This window comes from Neovison vison, chromosome 6, assembly GCF_020171115.1.
Source record: "Neovison vison isolate M4711 chromosome 6, ASM_NN_V1, whole genome shotgun sequence".
In the NCBI taxonomy this organism is placed as follows: domain Eukaryota; kingdom Metazoa; phylum Chordata; class Mammalia; order Carnivora; family Mustelidae; genus Neogale; species Neogale vison.
In genome coordinates, this window is record NC_058096.1 from 10,925,401 (window position 1) to 10,943,459 (window position 18,059).

Here is an 18,059-nt window from a genome sequence, read left to right on the forward strand (position 1 = left end):
TGAAGACCTACGCCTACATTTCCCAGCAGGCCGAGCGGCTACGCTGACGCACGCGTGCGCCCTTGCGTCTCTCCCTCTTACTCGGGTTTGACCTACAGCCTCCTGGACAAGATGGCTGTCCCAGCAGTGTCTGGCTTGTCCCGGCAGGTGAGAGAACGGAGGTCCTGAAATCTAGCGAGACGATCCCTCCTAGGGTGAAACGTACCAGGTCGTTAAGGGCCACGGGGTGAGGCCACAGCTGGGGAAGCGTAGCCGCCATTCAGCGTTGTGGGGCCCTGCGAGTGGGGGCGACACACAGGAGCTCAGGCGGCCCTGCCTCCCTTCTGTGGACGCTCGCGGGGCAGGTGGTGCAGGGTGACGCGTGCCTGACCTTGGCGACCCCCGAGTACAGCCTCGGGAAGCAGGCAGCTTGAGGAGCAAGGGAGAGGGGGGCCGCAAGGAAAGGACACGGCCCACCCCTAAGTCACTTAACTTCTGTGGTGGTGGTGGTGGTGGTTAAACCGGTCAGGGGTCACCAATAATGCTAAGGATTATTTGCAAAGCCCATTTCACTTTTTTATAAAGAAAATGAGACGGAAAGGTTTAAATGACTCGTCCTTGGCAGCTCAGCCAGGAAGGGGTAGGTAGAGCTGAGATGCGAACCCAGTCACACAGAAGATGAAGTTGGAAAGAAAATTCGTACTCTTTATATATAAACTAGGTATCAGCACCATGCTTTGCATATCATGACACCTTGCAGCTTAGGTAAGTTGCCTATAAGTGATAAGTCTTTTCATCCCCACCGCCAGTTGGTATAATACACAACAGAACTGAAATTATTTACAGGTGACCCGGGCTTTTGCAGATTTTTTAAACAGTGGGTCCCAGCTCTGTTCCTTGGTAGACAAGATACATTTCTCAGAGCTAGGGCCTGTGCTTACATCAGAGTGCTGCAGTTAATCTTTATTTTCCTATAGCATTTGGAGTCCAAGAAAGTGACATCTCCTGCATATGGTGATTGCAGTCTTCCCATTTTTTATTAAAATCCTTGCTCATGGGTGGTAACATAAATGCCAAAAATCTTGTGTTTTTTTGAAACCTGTATTTCAGCCAGATTTGTGTTCTCTCTCTTAACCTGGATGTCCTAGCCTTTCCTTGTTCCTAGCAAATGAAGGACTTGGTGGGAAAGCAAATTTCCCAGGCAACTCAGGATGATTCTTCAGTGGGGAAATTGACTTCTGGGTAATAAAGAGCAGCTCATGTAACCTACGTGATGATGCTCAGAAACTAATAATTTAAAATGTTTTTATTGTTTTGAAGGTGCGATGCTTTAGTACAACTGTGGTCAGGCCGTTTTCCAAGCTCGTGCGGGTATGTCAACTTTTGTATTTGTAATTAACTGTAAAGTAGATGAAAGTTTGTAAGTCAAACAGCAGTACAATTAGGGCATAGATTTTTGTATAAGTACTACCTAAACCTTTCTGCATGAATTATGGTTTCCAAAATGTGACGTGTGCATGGGGGTAGAGAATGGAATAAGTTGAATGCCTGGTGTGTGACAGGCCCGTGCATTACCTTTGTGAGAAATTTCTTAAAACCCCATCACAGTGATGGAAAGTAACCGGTCTTCCCGTTTACAAAAAAGGGAACGGACTCTGGGAAAACCTGCCTAAGGTTACTCAGCTTGGTCGTAGAGCTGGACTGGAACTAAATCTTTCTCATTCAAGGCCTGAGCTTTCCCACTACAACCATATCGCACTGCCAAGCATATGTAGTCATGTATTGATGATGGTGTGTGGGGAAAAGGCTACAGTGTCTTGTGAGAAATCCTTCAAGCTTGAGGCACTCAGTAAGTTGCTAAAGAGCTCTGTTAAACTGAGCATGGGTGCAGAGGCACTGTAGGGGAATTTATAATGTTCTTATGAAATATATAAAAATACCCTGGTGTATGTTTGATAAATACCTGTTTTCTTGGCTCTAATGTGCAAAACGGGCTTCTATCAGTGTTTAAAATCTCCAGTACTTGGAAGTGACCAGTTACTGCGTTCTAAGGAAGCATAATCTCATCTCAGAATTAACGTAACTGATTTCTATAGTTAGAGCTGAAAAGGACACCGTGTTTCCTCAGCACCTTGTTCTAAGATGAAAAATACAGAAGCTCAAAGATTGAGTGACCTGGCCAAGGAGACAGCCCTGATTTGTTTGAGAATTGCCCTTCAGAATAGGTCCTTGGTGACCTGTTTAAATTGTTTTGTGCTTTTAAGTGATGTCATTTTTTAATATACATAGTTAATGCTCCTCTTGGTAATATGATGCTGTCTTAACTGATTTTCTTTTACTCTTCCTCCCCTACCCCATCCTTTTTTTAAAGCCACCTGTTCAGGTGTATGGTATTGAAGGTCGCTATGCCACTGCTCTTTATTCGGCTGCATCGAAACAGAATAAACTGGAACAAGTAGAGAAAGAATTGTTGAGAGTAGCAGTAAGTAGCGTTTCTGTTCATGACTTACTAAGTTTCCATCGTGTGTTTTTTGCTTTAATTATCTGACCATGTATCCCTAATGAGGTGTATCCTAAAAGAAAATGGAGCACCCAAAAAAGGGGGGGGGACTGGTTTTCTGTAACCATGTTGGTAGTGAGAGTAATGGGTCTTACTATTCTGAACCTATTGTATAACAGGTACAGGTAGATGCATATCAAGGATATTGTTATTAGGAACCAAGATTTGGGGCTAAGAGAAGAAATAGAAGTCCCCTTTGAAAATCTGTCTTTGTATTTCAGGTATTTCCAAAATAGTCTTTAGAAAGTGTATTATAACCTTCTTTACCAGGAATTTATTTCCTTTATGAAGCCTTTCCTCAGTTTCAATTTTCATTTTATTCCCAAAATGTGAGAGGAAAATGACCAGAGCTTGCCGAGCAGCAAAATTAGGAAAGGTGTATGGGCTCCGTAATGATAATAGAGAACTGACAAAGATCATGAAGCTTACAGGGGAAAGTTTATTTTTACTTTTTTTTTTTTTAACATAAAAGGAGTAATTAGTTGAATTAACAGAAGTCTACTCTGTAAATTAAAGAGGAGAATCTCTGCTGTGTTTTGAACTCCGTTTTCTAGGTAACAAGTTCTGCCCATTTTGTCGCTTCCCCTTCTCTTTTCGCTTTGTAGTTGCCACCCCCAACAGTAAGTTCTAGATAAAAGAAGAAGAGTCTAATATATACTCTCTCCAGAAAAATTTTTGCTCTTTTTTGGTTTTATGTTTTAAGAAGTTCTCGTATTAATCTGCTTATGTTTAAAGATTTTTTTTTTTTTATCTTACTGTCTGGGAGAAAAAATCCTCACAGTCTAGTCATGTAGGATAATACTTAACATATTTTGTACATTTTTCATTTTAAGCTTTTTATTGGAACTTTTGTCCTCGGCAGACAACGATGTTAGCTCTCTGTTCCTTTTTTGTCCAGTTATCTCCACAGGTAATGCTTGCGGTCTTAGTTGGTGTGATTACAGTCCACACAGAGCCAGCAGCCTTACTGTTGGAGACGCTTGGGAAGAGGGTAGCAAGAGCAGGCAGGATCACACATGGGAATTTTTGGAGGCAGTAATGACTGCCCGCTGCTTGCCGTTTACGCCCATCTTAAACCTGAACGGTGGTGGTCACATTCATGATCCTGACCTGGGTTGTGGTCATTAGAATAGGATTTGACTAAAACCTGGAAACCAGTTAAGGTGCAGAGACATAGAAAGGAGGCAGTTACCTTAAGACACTATAAAACATGAGTGTTTCGGTACTGGCAGGAAAGTGTGGTGCTACGCAGATGCCGTGAGCTGCCCGCTGGGTGATGCAGCAGAAGTAGATGAGAAACAAGGACTACATTCCCCTAACACCAGAAAGCTCTTTCATTTGTGTAACTCAGCAGTTTTTAGGGGGAAATATTGTTTCTGTGGAGTCACTCAAATTGTTTTAGCCTGACAAGCAGCCTAGATTAGAACCAGAATTCCAGCCAGGACCATGGGAGAAGGGGCTACTGGAGGTATTTAGCTGGAAGGTGTCCAAATGGAAACAGGCCATTGGTTCATTGAACTCTGGCCTGATACTGAGGGGAGCAAAGTGCCAGAAGCTACCCTGGGTCACTGAAAACAGACATTTATGAATTAACAAAATGGAGATGCATGGCGCAGGGGCGCGGCAGGGGGTGGGTGAGTCTCTCTGGTAGCTGCACTCCCACTATTTGTCCGCTCTCCCTCCCAGCCGGACTGAGGCTGCTCTGGAAACACCAGAGGTCTCACGGGCTCTATAAAAGGCTGGATGGAGAGGCCCTCGGAAAGTGCATGACAAGGACGCCTCCTTTGCCATCAGACCTCCTTTCTAGATCTGCACATGAGGTATTGGCATCACTGGCCTCCTCATAGTATGTGAAAATCTAGAGTCCTACCTGCATTAAATAACATTAGCATAGGCAGTCATTGACTCTTTTGGCTGTTTAGTTTCTTTTATCTCTCTTGAAAAGCAAACACAAATTTAAGAAACTTTATATAAAGTGTTTTTAAATTTTTTTCAAGAAATACCATTATATCCTGGGTAAAATCAAGGTATGGTATTCTCAAAGGCAAAGAAAATTACTTGACTGTAAACTTTTCTTCATATGTGCTTGAGTGCTCACTTCATTAACGAAATACGTGATTCAAGTATGTTGTGACAGCTAGAATCATTAATGCTGTAATATTTTTTGGTACTTTCAGCAAATCTTGAAGGAACCCAAAATGGCTGCTTCCATTATGAATCCCTATATCAAGCGTTCTGTGAAAGTGAAAAGCCTAAATGACATGAGCGCAAAAGAGAGATTCTCTCCTCTCACATCCAACCTGATCAGTAAGTATTAGATCTTTCCCACTCAAGCCCCTGAACATCTTGCTACCGGAAATGGGGTCCCTGGACCAGGAACCATTAGCATTGCCTGCCTTTTGGAAGTGGAAAATCTCAGGACTTAGCCATCCTGCTGAATCAGAATCTGCGCCTTAACTAGCTCCCCATGTGGATTAATTGTTTGTGCGTTAAAGCTTGAGGAGCACTGTCCAAAGCATATTAAGATGTAAGAAAGTAATTGCAGTCAGTACTTTCAGCCTATGGAGAAGACCAGCGGGAATCATACCAAGAAAATGGCTTGGAGCCAGTGGTTGTGACTCTGTCCTTGAAGACATTTGCATTCTTCGGTGCATTTGGCTTGCTTTTAAAGTCCCTTGGTCAACCAGAATATGAGCTCCAAAGAAAGTGCATTCATGTCTTCATCTTTGAATATGGATCTATGTTAATTTGAGGTTAGATTCCAACCAGAAGTAAGAGAGTCACGTGGCAAGCTGTGAAGAAGGCAGCCGTTGCAGATCTGTGAGACCTCCCCCCCCCCATACCCACCCTACTAATTTAGACGTGAGTCAGTGCTGGTTCTTTTCAACACTGAGTATACTTTTTAAATAACGAGTTGCATCTTCTTAATTCACATTCTTGAAGGACGTCGAATATGGTATTTTAAGACTACAAATCTAAGCTTGATTTTGAGGTCAATATAATATCTCATGAATAATCTGTTTTGAGTGAGGTTCATCTTACTGAGACAACCTTCCCTTTCCCAGATTTGCTTGCGGAGAACGGTCGCTTGGACAACACCCCTGGAGTCATTTCTGCCTTTTCAACCATGATGAGCGTCCACCGTGGGGAAGTACCGTGCACAGTGACCACTGCATCTGTAAGTAGCAGCCTGGTGCCGCTAGATTTGCTTTGACATGTCAGGAGTCACATCTTGCATAATGAACAGAAAAAAATGGGCTGAAATCCAGGAATTGGTAAAGGTGACATGTCACTTAGGAGGTTGACTTCGGTTCTTGTACAGTTCTGCTCTGGAAGGGCCAGTGTATATCTTCTTCGTGCCTCCCTAACCAGTGACCACTCAGAAGGACCAGACTGGTTAAAAATGTATTGGGAAGTAGTGGTTATTTTCCTTTACAAGTTTGAGTTATTTTGTAAATATTAAGTAGACTCTTGAAACTAGGGTGTCTGATTTTCTGTGGTGGCAGATGGGAGCGTTGAGCACAGAGGCCCTTTGATCTTGTTGTGTTGCTGAAATGGGCTATAATGACAACATTTTTTCGAAACCTGCTCTATGCTTGGTACTTTATAACTTATTATTTTAATAGCAGAGTTCCATGTGAGGTAGAATTATCCTTATTTTATAGATAAGGAAACACAAGGAAATTAAGCGGCTTGCCCAGGTGATTAACCATGGAATCGGGATTTGAACATGGGCCTCTCTTGCAGAAGTGCATGTTCTGTAAGCTACACTGCGTCCCCAGAATTAATTTTGTTGATGTCTTAAATACCTGTTTGCTTCCTACTGCAGTTCACTGGCTACAGGAAAGCAACCTGTGGGGCTTAATTATCAGCAGAGGATGGTAGATTGGCTTGGAATACACAGCACCTGACCTTGTCTGGTATTTCTGGTGTTTACAAGATACTGTGACTCTCCTAAAGAGCACAATGTCAGAGAGACATTTTAGCACATAGTAACATTTGCACACTTGTAGCTCCGTAGTTGGTGCCACGGAAGCACATAACTGGCCGAGAATCAGCACAGCTCCGGCCTTCACCCTGGGACACTGGGACCGCAGCAGCTCTCCCCAGCGGGAGCCCGGGCAAGGCTTCACCCGGCAGGTGGTCACACCATCCCCGTGGCTAAGTCCTGGTACGGGTCACTCAGAGATAAAAGGACATGATTTCTTTAAAGGTGCCTATTGTAAAGTTTCTTAGAACCAAGTGTTACTAATGCTTTTGAAGCTGAAACTTACTGAGTAAATAGGTTTCCACTGTTTGAAAATAAAACAAAAAATCACTTCTTGATTAATGATCAAGTAAGAGCTTCTCGCTGCCCCGAATCCTCTAGATTCCAGGAGACGGTGGGTGTAAAATGCCCGGCACCTAGTGTGCGTCTCAGTGGAAGGTGTGCACATACTTCGAAGTCCTCCCACCTTAGAAGCTCGGCGAATAATGTTTTGATGAAACACCGATAGACTGGGGGCACCTGGGGGCCTCAGTCACTTAAGCGTCCAACTCCTGATTTCAGCTCAGGTCATGATCTCAGGCTTGTCCAAGCCCCTGCTTCAGGTTCTAGCTCAGTGGGGAGTCTGCTTGTCCCTCTTCCTCTCCCCACCCCACCCCCACGCATGCACGCTCTCCTTCCCTCTCTTAAATAAATAAATCTTAAAAAACGCTGATAGATTGTTACAGCACCACCCCTCACAAGAGACATTGTTAGATCTGTGCAAAGACAGAACACTTTTCTGCTAGTTTTTGGACTCCCAGATGTCGGGGTGGGGAGCTCAGATTTGTGACAGGTGAGAGGCCTCTCCTTCAGCCTGACTCGCCCACATCTCACCAGGAGCAAGAGTGGGGTCAGGAAGGGCTGAACTGCCAGTGCTCGCTCTGTCAGAGGAGAGGACAGAGCTGCCCCCCACCTTCCCTGGCCCTCCCCGAGGCTCCAAGAGGGTAGGGGCGTGCCTCTAGAGCTCCTGCTGACTGGCGCTTTGGGGTTCTAGGACCAGGTTAAACTGCAGCTTTCCATCCGGGGAAATAGCTACACAGAGAAGAGGCTGTGTCCGCAGGCATCGTTCACGTCAGGGTTTTCCCCTGTGCCTGGGTCTGAGCAGCACTGTTAGGCCCCGCACTGCCAGTTCCTAGTTGCGGGCAGCAGAGACGGGGAGGGAGCTGTGCTCACAGGGCTCCGGCCGCTCCACGTGGGGATTCGCCAGGCCGGTCTTGTGGGTATGTGCCAGTGAGATTTTCGGCCTTTTACTGTGGGAAGTTTCTGTTGTGCTTTATTTAAATTTAAAGAGTGGTTTTGTCCCTTTCTAGCCTTTAGATGAAGCCACTCTTACTGAATTAAAAACAGTCCTGAAGAGCTTCCTGAGTAAAGGCCAAGTCTTAAAATTGGAAGTTAAGGTAGGTTTCTAATTATGTCTGGTATGTCTCCTCAGGTTGTCTGACAGTTTAATGGCTATGGAAAGTGAAAAATCTGATGATATACTCAGTTGCTTGTACTAGAAATTTTACATTTTCGACTTAAATGATTGCAGATTCCAGGCATAATTTGACTCTGCTTTTCTCTAGATGTAATTGTAACACCCTGATTTATGCAGCATGTAGACCTTTCAAAAGCACTTTTCATCTTTCCGTTTGTGATCAGTGAAATGTCAGTGCTTTTTCATGTTTCCAACCTGTGTTCTAGACTGATCCATCAATCATGGGTGGAATGATTGTCCGTATTGGAGAGAAATACGCTGATATGTCTGCAAAAACCAAGATTCAGAAGCTGAGCAGGGCCATGCGGGAGGTTTTCTGAAAGTGCTGATTTTCTGTCGGTGAAAATTCCTAAACTTGGAGCAGCAGTAAAATGCTTCCTGAATAGAACATCGTGTTTTCTGTCTTTTTTGAAGTGGAAATACGGGAGCCTTATTTTTCTATCTTTATTTCAGAATCCCCCTAGTTGAAAGGTTAAAAGGCCCATTGTTTGGAGATTTTAGTTTGTGTAGATTATTCTTAGGAATATATGGAAGCTTGTATCATTACAAGAAACAGTTAAGGGGCGTCTGGGTGGCTCAGTTAAGCGCCTGCCTTCACCTCAGGTCATAATCTTACGGTCCTGGGATCAAGCCCCACATCAGGTTCCTGGCTCAGTGGGGAGCCTCCTTCTCTCTCTCCCTCTGCCTCTGCCCCCTGCTTGTGCTCCGTCTCTCTCTCTCTCAAATGGATAAGATCTTAACCAAAAAAAACAGTTGACTTTTTTGAGGCCTTTTATGCCAGGCACTATTAAGTTCGTAATGTATCTTATCTTACCTGGGTCCTTGGCCTCTGAGCCCAGAGCCAGGGGAGGGGCTGACCCTGCAGGTGGAGTAAAGACACCCGCAAACCAGGCCACTTACTGTCCTGGAGTTTCTATTGTCCGTGCCCATGCCCAGTCAGACACTGGAAGTGGTCCTCTGGGCCGGTCAGGACATGGGCACCATGTTCTCCATGCTGCTTACAGCTTCTGCCCGTCGTGGACCAACGCCTGTTGCTGTGTCCTGCGTCCGTCCACCCAGTCCAGTGGATTGGGTCTGTAGAAGGTACTTCGGAGAGGGCCAGCCTGTGCTCATCTGATGGCTCTAACAAGTTTTTAAGTCCCGTGGGTCTTGTTTTGACCCCAAAGTGATTCATCTGTAAGACATATTTGTTCTATTACCTGTAAAGGCATTGATGCTTTCTGTAAAGGCTTTCAGATTCTCACCAAAAAGATGTCTTCATTCTAGAATCTACTAGAAGAATGCCTTTAATCTGCTAATAGGCATTCATTCCCTCAATCCCACTGGGGGCAGAGTGGGGGTGAGAGCTGGTTATTCAGCAAAAGAAGCCAGCAGAACAGCAACCCCAGCCCCTGTGCATGTCCTCAGCTAAGGAATGGCCAGGACGTTTGGCCCAGAGTAGGAAATCGGGATGTTCTCTCCCGCTGGAAGCCGCCATTACAGTGATGGCAGCCCCGGTTGCTGAAAAGCTCAGCCCGCTGGTGCTGCTGATTCTCAAAGGGCTTTCTGCCAACCAGCAGGCCAGCGCCACCAATGTTAGTACAGTCCTGTTTCCACCAGCTGAGACCCAACACAAGGTGATAAGACGTGCTTCTCTGATGATGACAGTTAACCTGACCGTGCTGCCTGAAGGGATTCCTCTGAGACTGACCAGTTTCGGGTACAGCCATCATCACACTTCAGATTAGAAGGATGCCATGCAGGCCTAGTACCTTTACCTCGGACAGGCCAGGCACACACCACCAGAAAGTCCATAAATAAGGGGCTAGGACACCATCTACAGTAAAGCTCAGGATGTAGACTTCAGCTGCTCTGCACCCTGGGACGGTCGCCGGGTGGCTGGGAACATGTCCCGGGATCGCCCAGGGAGTGTGTGTGCAAGCCTGCTCTGCTGCTGCAACCTCGGAGGCACCCCAGCTTCTCCAAGCCTCCGTCTCCTCCCCTGTAAATGGGAGCGACAACACCCACTTCCACAGTCGCTACGAGAGGGGAGCAAGATATCAAAGAATTCAGTGGAGGTCCTCGGAGGTGTCAAGATGTCAGTAAACATGAATCACTGGCTCCCCCATCTCCCACTTCCCAGGATCACCTGACCCCAAAGATCGATTGATGAAACAGCACTCACCTGACAAAGTCACATGACAGAGGCCGTCTGGTACTGCCTGTGAACATCTCAGGTCACAGGCTTGTCCAGCACTCCTGGTTCCTAACAGAGCGTTAGGATGGTTCCTGCTCCATCGGTCCTCCAAGGAGGCCTCTCCCTAGTAAAATACCCTTAATCTGGCATATCTCTCCCCACTCCCCCATATAGGATGCCACATTGGAGACCACATACCTTACAATTTATAACAACCTTGTGATACAGGCGGGATAGACATCACCCTACTTTCAAATGAGGAAAGAGGTTGAGGGGTCCTGGGGTGTGCTCAGCATCACGTGCTTGACCAACTGGTGGATCAAGTACCCAAGCGCAGGTCTTTCACCCTTCCATTTTGTGGTGGTCCACCATGGCCCTGACCGTGTGCTGGCACACGGCCTTCCATCACTGGAGCCAACAGGCAAAGCGAGTCTTAGTTGAGTCTCTTTGTCCCTAAGATGCTCCCGATTCACACCTTCACCCAGGTCAGATCTTCCCTACATTTTCCCTCCTGTTAGCCTTCTAGAAAAAAAAGTTCCCCAGACACCAGCTGTCTCAAGTGCCTGTTCTTGGTCACCCTCCAAGAGGGTTTGGACAGCAAACTAATTCCCTTCCTAGAGCTAGCCCCAGGTGGGTGGACACAGGACGACTAGCTCAGAAGTCCTCAGGCATGACGAGGCCTGGGCCCATTGTGCACCCCCGTGCTGGAACCAACATGCCCTCCAGCTGGAACGATACATCCCTCCTGGCAATCATGCTCGTCTGAAACTCTGGCCAGCCAACTGCATAGTCACCTGATAACTGACAAACACCCTGTTGGGGCCTTTTGGTACCTTCCCAGAAGCCAGGAGTACCCAGACTGCTGGTTGGCCCCAAAATCCGGTGACCCAACTTTTAGCTGGGCATAGGGCCACCCAGCTAGGGACTCCATTTACTAGTGTCCCTTGCAGTGCCTGACCGAGGAATGAAGTTCCAGCAAATGAGCGAGGGGAAGAAATGATGTATGCATCTTCCTGGATTAACCTCAAGAGGAACCAGCATGCAATCCTCTCAGGAGGTCCCCTTTCCATCTGGTTATATGCAGACGACAAGGTGGGAGCTGGAGCAACCGCACCCCAGTGAAGAGCCGATGATTTCAAGGGTGGGGCCACCCTACCTGCCCAGACCTTGGACCTCTGGGTCGTTAACAAGAGGGCAAAATAAACCTCTCTTGTTGAAGCCATGGGATGTTGGGTCTAAGTGCCAGTACCTGAGTCTGTAGCCCAACCAGTACCCCAAGTTCCCTCAAAAGCCCTGTCTTTCTACATCACAGTTTGCCTCCTGACAACAGCCAGCCCCACAGGGCACTAGGCAAAGCACAGCACATGCAAATCACTGTAAAACCACAAGCTTCTAAGACATGTGGCAGCTGATGGACAAAATATCTTTAGGAGAATGTTTCGCTGTAGCACTGCCCAAATCCTTCAGATCAAACCCAACAACCTTCCTGTTGGTTAAGCACACAGCCCAAATCCTTCAGATCAAACCCAACAACCTTCCTGTTGGTTAAGCACACAGCAACAAGGGAAATGACGAAATGCTTCAAATACTGCCCTATGTGATCATCAGATCATCGGTGGGTCACTCTACCCACAGATCCATGTACATTGGTATTCAAGCAGGGGATGATTACAAAGCAACTTAATGTGACTATTCGGGATTGTTTAAATAAATTATGGTACACTCAGACAATGAGATACTATGCAGTCCTTAAAAATCAAGTTGTGGAAGAATATATATGTTCATAATGTAATACATAAATATATGTACACACACACAAACACACATATGACTTAAAGCAATCAATAAAATAGTAGTGAAAAGATTTATATAAATTACATAATTGGGCATTGCCTTGCATAAGGGAAGTGCTCGATGAATATTAGCTATTAAGTAGTATAAGAGCACTTTGGGGCACCTGGGTGGCTCAGCTGTTTAGGTATCCAACTCTTGATCTCAGGGTTTTGAGTTTGAGCCCTGTGTTGGACTCGACGCTGAGCACGGAGCCTACTTTAAAAACAAAAACAAAAAGAGCATCTAGCACACACACACACACACACACAGAGCAAGAAAATACAGGAATGGTGAGCATCAAAATGTTAACATTTACTTTCATGTGGAAGAATATCTCCATGAACTGATTTTCTTTCCTTTGTACTTTTCTGTGTTTGCTGAATTTTCAGCATTAACAAATATGTCTTCTATAATTAGCAAAAAATAAATATTCTAGAATAAACTATTTCCTTGATTATGCTGGCTCCTAAACTGGGTTAAATAGGTATTTATTCCTTCTGCCCTCTGAGCTATGCAAGAGGCACCTTATCAAGCTCAAAGAGAACTAGGTATAGTTTGGAAAAGAAATGCATTATTTTCTTTGTTTATGATGAGATTTAATTTATTTTTTAAAACCTCAAGAAACCAAGGGAAGGGCATAGGATTTTTAGGTTTATGAAAAATGGAGCATCCTGGTTTAGAAAGGGTGAAGACATGCTGTTTTAGTGTGCAAATTTTTTTTAATTTGCTCTAACAATGCAACTGGCATTCAAGCCAACCAGAGAGCTTAAAGGACTGATTCATATTCAGAGAAATCAGTGATGAAGTTGGGAAGAATTACCTTAAAACCAGATCAGAAGAAAATGCTATAAATCATTCCCTAAAATTCAGATAACAACAAAATTCAGTATTGGGTTTGCTAATGGTGCCCAGAGTTAAAACTCAAGGCTCTGAACACAGAGCCGTTGGTGTAGGAAACTTCACAGAAAGCCAGAGTAATACTCTGAATGCCTTCGTAAGACAATCTTAGCTTTATGCTCCCCTGTCCGCACCCTCGGTGTTTCTTCCCCGACACCTCACCAACTTCTCAAATTCTCAGAAGTACTCAGTACTGGGAAATCGAGTTCTACTTGGCACTAACATCTGTCTGAAGAAAGCATGGGAAGGCTCGTTGGTTTAGTTTGGTTTTAAGTTTGGCTTTCTTTCCACGACTACCTTATCCGTAGGAGAAAGAAGAGCACAGGAAGAGAAGCCATTTGCAGAGCTATCTGCTTCCTGTCTGCTCAGAAAGGAGGTGGGACTGAAAGAACCCAAAATAATCCACCATGACAGGGTTGGCTTTCTCACTTTATTCATGAACCATGTGAATTTAAACCATCCAGGTCAAAATGAACACAGAGCTCTTTTGAAGAGATTGTTCTTTTTAGGTTCAAGATACACAGGAATAGCAAACTGTACCGATGTCGCTACTGGTTTAAGGGAAAAAAAATCAGTTACCATAGGCTGAGTCGGCAAAATTGAACATTGCATACACAATAAGGTGCCGAAGGGACACTCAAACAGCAGAAATAACCTCATCTTCTTTTCAACAAACAAAAAAAGCGACCTCGTGTTTTGGCCCTGCTTCATCAAACCTTAGACAGATACACATAATTCTACAATTTATGATAGAGTCTAATAATGTTTAGAACTCCATAGACATTACATATCAGACAATATAGTCTCCCTTCCATGGAAAGTTAAATAGTACCATTATTTGGCAACAGAAGTATATTACAGTCAACAGGACATCCATGGCGGGGAGGGGGGGGCTGGTCTCACCTCCACCCCCACCCCCACCAGGGAAGGATTGTGAGGGGAGCGACATGCCACCAGCACTGTGACCCATTTGTCACTGGAAACACAAGGGGCTCATTCAGACTGATACATTCTTTTCCAAACAGGTAAAGGCTAACCAGAGTGGCTTGTAAGCACTGCTGGGCAGGACCTTCATGCTCTGGCTTCTCCTGTCCCCCAAATTTTCAAGACAGCTAGGGCCCAAGAGGCACTGACTGACTGACTCTTTCCCACTCACAGCCCTATTGCTGCCCCAGCCAAGAGGGCATGGTACTGAGGAGGGTCAGCCCCCGTGCTGGGCAGAATGGACCAGAGCTCATCTGGTTCTGCTGGCTGGCCTGGGATTGAGCTCCTCAGGCCAAGCTTGAACAAGGAGATCTCTGAATGGCTCCATCTTTGGGACCAGAGTCAGTTACATCCACAGAGTTCCTCAAAGTGATTTGCAGTTTCCTTCTATGACTCAACAGATTCCAGAAAGCTTCCAGAAATCAGCTTCCCACCCCCTAAAGTCCAGGAAATCCCATGGAATCCAGTGTCCCCCAATCTTCAGGCTTATCAATAAGGGACTCCAACCATTGGCTAGCAGCATCAAGAAGCACACAGCTAACTGCTGAAAGACCTCCTGAAAACCCAAGCTCACACCCCCACACACAGCCCTACACTCTACATGGCAGGGACCCAGACGCAGGGCCCCATCTTCTCAGAAACTGGCTATTTTCTCCACTGCATCACTTCCGATCAGGGAAGTCCAGCCACCTCCAGAAATGACTACCGAATATGTCTCTTGGGGGGTTAGACATTGAGTTTCATGGGACCGTGTACTCCATCTTTCCACAGGGGGCCTGCAGGGACATTCCTGGTAGCCAGTCTGCCCCCTAGAATCAGCCTGGACTTCTGACCCTTTTCTGGGAAGATATGGAAGGCCTCTTGCCCCTGGGATCTCCGTGAGGGACACAGGCATATAAGGAGGCTGCTGTGCACACTTCATTCTCCAACCCACCCAGCTATGGGACAGGTGGAGATGGTGAAGATGCCCCAGGAAATTTCACTGAAAACACGAACACCAAAGGGATATGTGCAATCTATCCAGAAAGAGAGCTGTAAAGGGTGATCTGGAAGCCAGGGGCAGGGCACCTCCCTTCATGTTCTGAACTCTCTAGAAGGGAGTTTGGTTCAGTCTTGAATACCTGACCAAACTTCCAGAACTTCTAGAAGCCTCTATAGTACATGGATCTGATGGGAAACAGGCTCTCAGTCCTCTTGTCGCTTCCTGATACAAAACCCTCCAGAATGTTACCTCCTCAAATCAGTTTTTAATGAAACACCAAGGTCCCATCTGAGGTCGTAGCTAAAGGATGCTTGTCAGTTTTTTCACACCACCCATTTCACTTCCATTAACCATATTCTCTGTCCCCAAAAATGACTTCTTTGAATATCTAACATATGCAATTCATATTTTCTTTTGAATATAAGAAATTTAGTTGGGCTGAACCCAAGTAATCTGATTAAGCATTTTCTACTCCTGGAATAGGTTTTTATTTTTTTTTCTATAGTTCTATGCACTTAAATTAGATTCCTAAAATACTCTCATATACATACAGAAAAATAATCTCTCAATGACAAATCACATTTTACAATAACAAGTTAAATATTTCGACTACAGAATCTGTGTTAGTTTATGCAACATTGACCGGCATAGCCTCTTCCATACCATATGTACATTTAGTTAAGGACATTCCCAAAAACACACAGCAGAGATTTCAAGACAAACCTTTTTAGGAGCAAAACTTTTTCATGTTATGTGGTGGAATTCTGCATTTTTCTTAGCCAGAAACTACCAAATGCAGAAAACCAGATGCCAAGAGCCGATTATCATACACAGGACATTTTGTTGTTGTTGTAGATTTCTCACGTATATACATGTATTTACACATATGCTGACCACCTGTAGATGTGAGGGTACAAAGCTAATGTAGCTAAGGCAATACGACATGAGTTACATGCTTGCCAACTTCCCGATCTACGCAGGGTAGGGAGGAGGGGGCCAGGAGGTTTTGGACTTCAGCTAGCTGGGTTTCAGCTGACATCACCTGAAGTTGGCTTCACAGTTCAAAGACACCTGGGCTATTGGCAATGTGTGTTTTAAACGCATGTGTACAAATAAATATCATTACCAAAGATGCTGCCACCATATCTGCTTTCTGACACGTGACTATCTAGCAATAACGTTTGAAGGACGCTGATTGGTAAAATGCCCATCAACACGTTTGTTCGAGAAAAACGATGCCAGCACAATGCTAAGTCAATGCCTCCGGGAGATATTTTCCGAGCTTTCAGGAATGTGGAAGACTGCATTATGTGGAGAAACAAAGCTAGAATTTGCTATTTCCTTCAAAGTGAGGCAGTCACTTCCACAAGGATGAATTTGCAATGTTTGTGCAACTTTCTGTCAACATTTTTACTTAGCAAGCTTTCTAATCCCAGGACAGAACTGGGAAACAGAGAGGATTATTGCTCTGTGTGTGTAGAAATGAGACTGATTTGACAAGAACCAGCAGAACCGCAAAGGTTTTGGAGGGTCGGGCCCAGTGCAAGACAAAGAAACGAGAAGCTGCTTTGTGAAAGAAACTCACAGCAGGTGCGTGGCGGGAGGATCGAGTCCAAGATCGTCCACCTCAAGAAGTTTCTACAACTTGACGCTGCTCACACAGTGGGTTTTCTCCTCTTTCCTGACCTCTCCCGGCTCCAAAACCATCCATGTGACCTGACGGGAAGCACCCAGCCGGGAAGCCCTGTCTGGAAGTTGCCCGGGACCCTGCAGCTCTCTCTCCAGGAGATGGCCTTGGACCACGGAGCGTCCAGTCCCTGGGGAAGGGCTCATGTCCCCGCTTCTCCTGACTGTCCCCTGGATGGTCCTTTGAAGGCAGAGGCTCGGAAAGCCTCTCTGTCCTACTAGAAAAGGGGAGAAAAGTCCTCAGTGGCCAACTGAAGACCAAAAGGAAGGATTTCATTTCAAATCAGTGGGTTAGAGGCTCTTAGGCCTCTGGGCGCCTTGTGGCAGGCCCTCACAGAGGGGCCAAGAGATGGACAGGTGACTCTCTTTCTGGCCCTGGGGCGCAGCTGTCACCGAGGGGCTCGGGTCTTGTACCCTCTGATTAGCCTAGACCATCTGTGCTTCTGTGAAATAAAAGCAGACATTTTCAAAAGCACTGGCACCCAGCCCCCCACAACCTGCCAGGAGACTTTCCAAAGACAGAAGACAAAGCCGCAGCCGCTGAAAACCCCGCGGGCCCAGGGCCAGCTTCCTGGGGGTGTGATCTGTGCCGTCACGGGGGACCGTGCGCTTAGAAGGACCCATGCTTAGTTTAATTCTCTGCTGTCACCGCCTCCAAATTCGTCACAATTTTCAATAAGGGGCTTCAGAGTTTCATGTTGTATTTTTCATGGGGCCTGAATGCGACGACAGACTGTCGGACCCATCTGCTTCCTTGTTCAATCCACAGATCTTCATTTGTCCTAGTGACACACACACACCCCACGTACGTATCGCATGCACACCACACACACAGATCACACACAGCACACACATTCAGAGTCTCACACAGCACGCGCACACACAGAGCACACCTCACACACACACCACAGTCTTACACTCATGCTATCCTCTCACACACCACACACTCCTACACACACTCGCAACAAATCACACACCCTCTCACATACATACCATATACATTTACACACACCACACACTCACGCTCATACTCTCCTCTCGCAGACCACACACAGCCCTCTCACACACACACACACACCCCACACACTGTCACACACCACACACTCACACTACCGATACTGTTACACACTCACGCTCATACTCTCCTCACACACCACACACACCCCACAGACTCACACACATACCACATATACCACAGACCACACACACACACATCATACACCACAGACACTGCCCACGTATACCACACATCCACACACACACCATACACACACACACACACCACACACACTCATGCACTCACACACACACCCCGTACACACCCCGCACAGCGAGCTTCTGTGTCCCCCACCAGTGCTCTGCATCTGAATATCAGGAAGTCCTGGTCTCCCAGGAGAGACTGTTCTCCAGTCCCAGTAAAGACCTGACTCCTAGAAACGTCCTGGGAGACCTCCCTGG

At 45.9% G+C, this 18,059-nt stretch overlaps 1 protein-coding gene across 1 annotated transcript; it reads left to right on the plus strand.

Annotated features, from left to right (window-relative positions):
- Window positions 1-41: 41 nt before the first annotated feature.
- On the plus strand, window positions 42-8,431 carry ATP5PO (ATP synthase peripheral stalk subunit OSCP). Its single transcript, XM_044250980.1, has 7 exons — window positions 42-147; window positions 1,300-1,350; window positions 2,351-2,461; window positions 4,717-4,846; window positions 5,605-5,717; window positions 7,877-7,963; window positions 8,250-8,431. Exons 1-7 carry the CDS (start codon window positions 112-114, stop codon window positions 8,361-8,363), a joined length of 642 nt encoding a protein of 213 aa, XP_044106915.1. The 5' UTR covers window positions 42-111; the 3' UTR covers window positions 8,364-8,431.
- The last annotated feature ends 9,628 nt before the right edge of the window (window positions 8,432-18,059 follow it).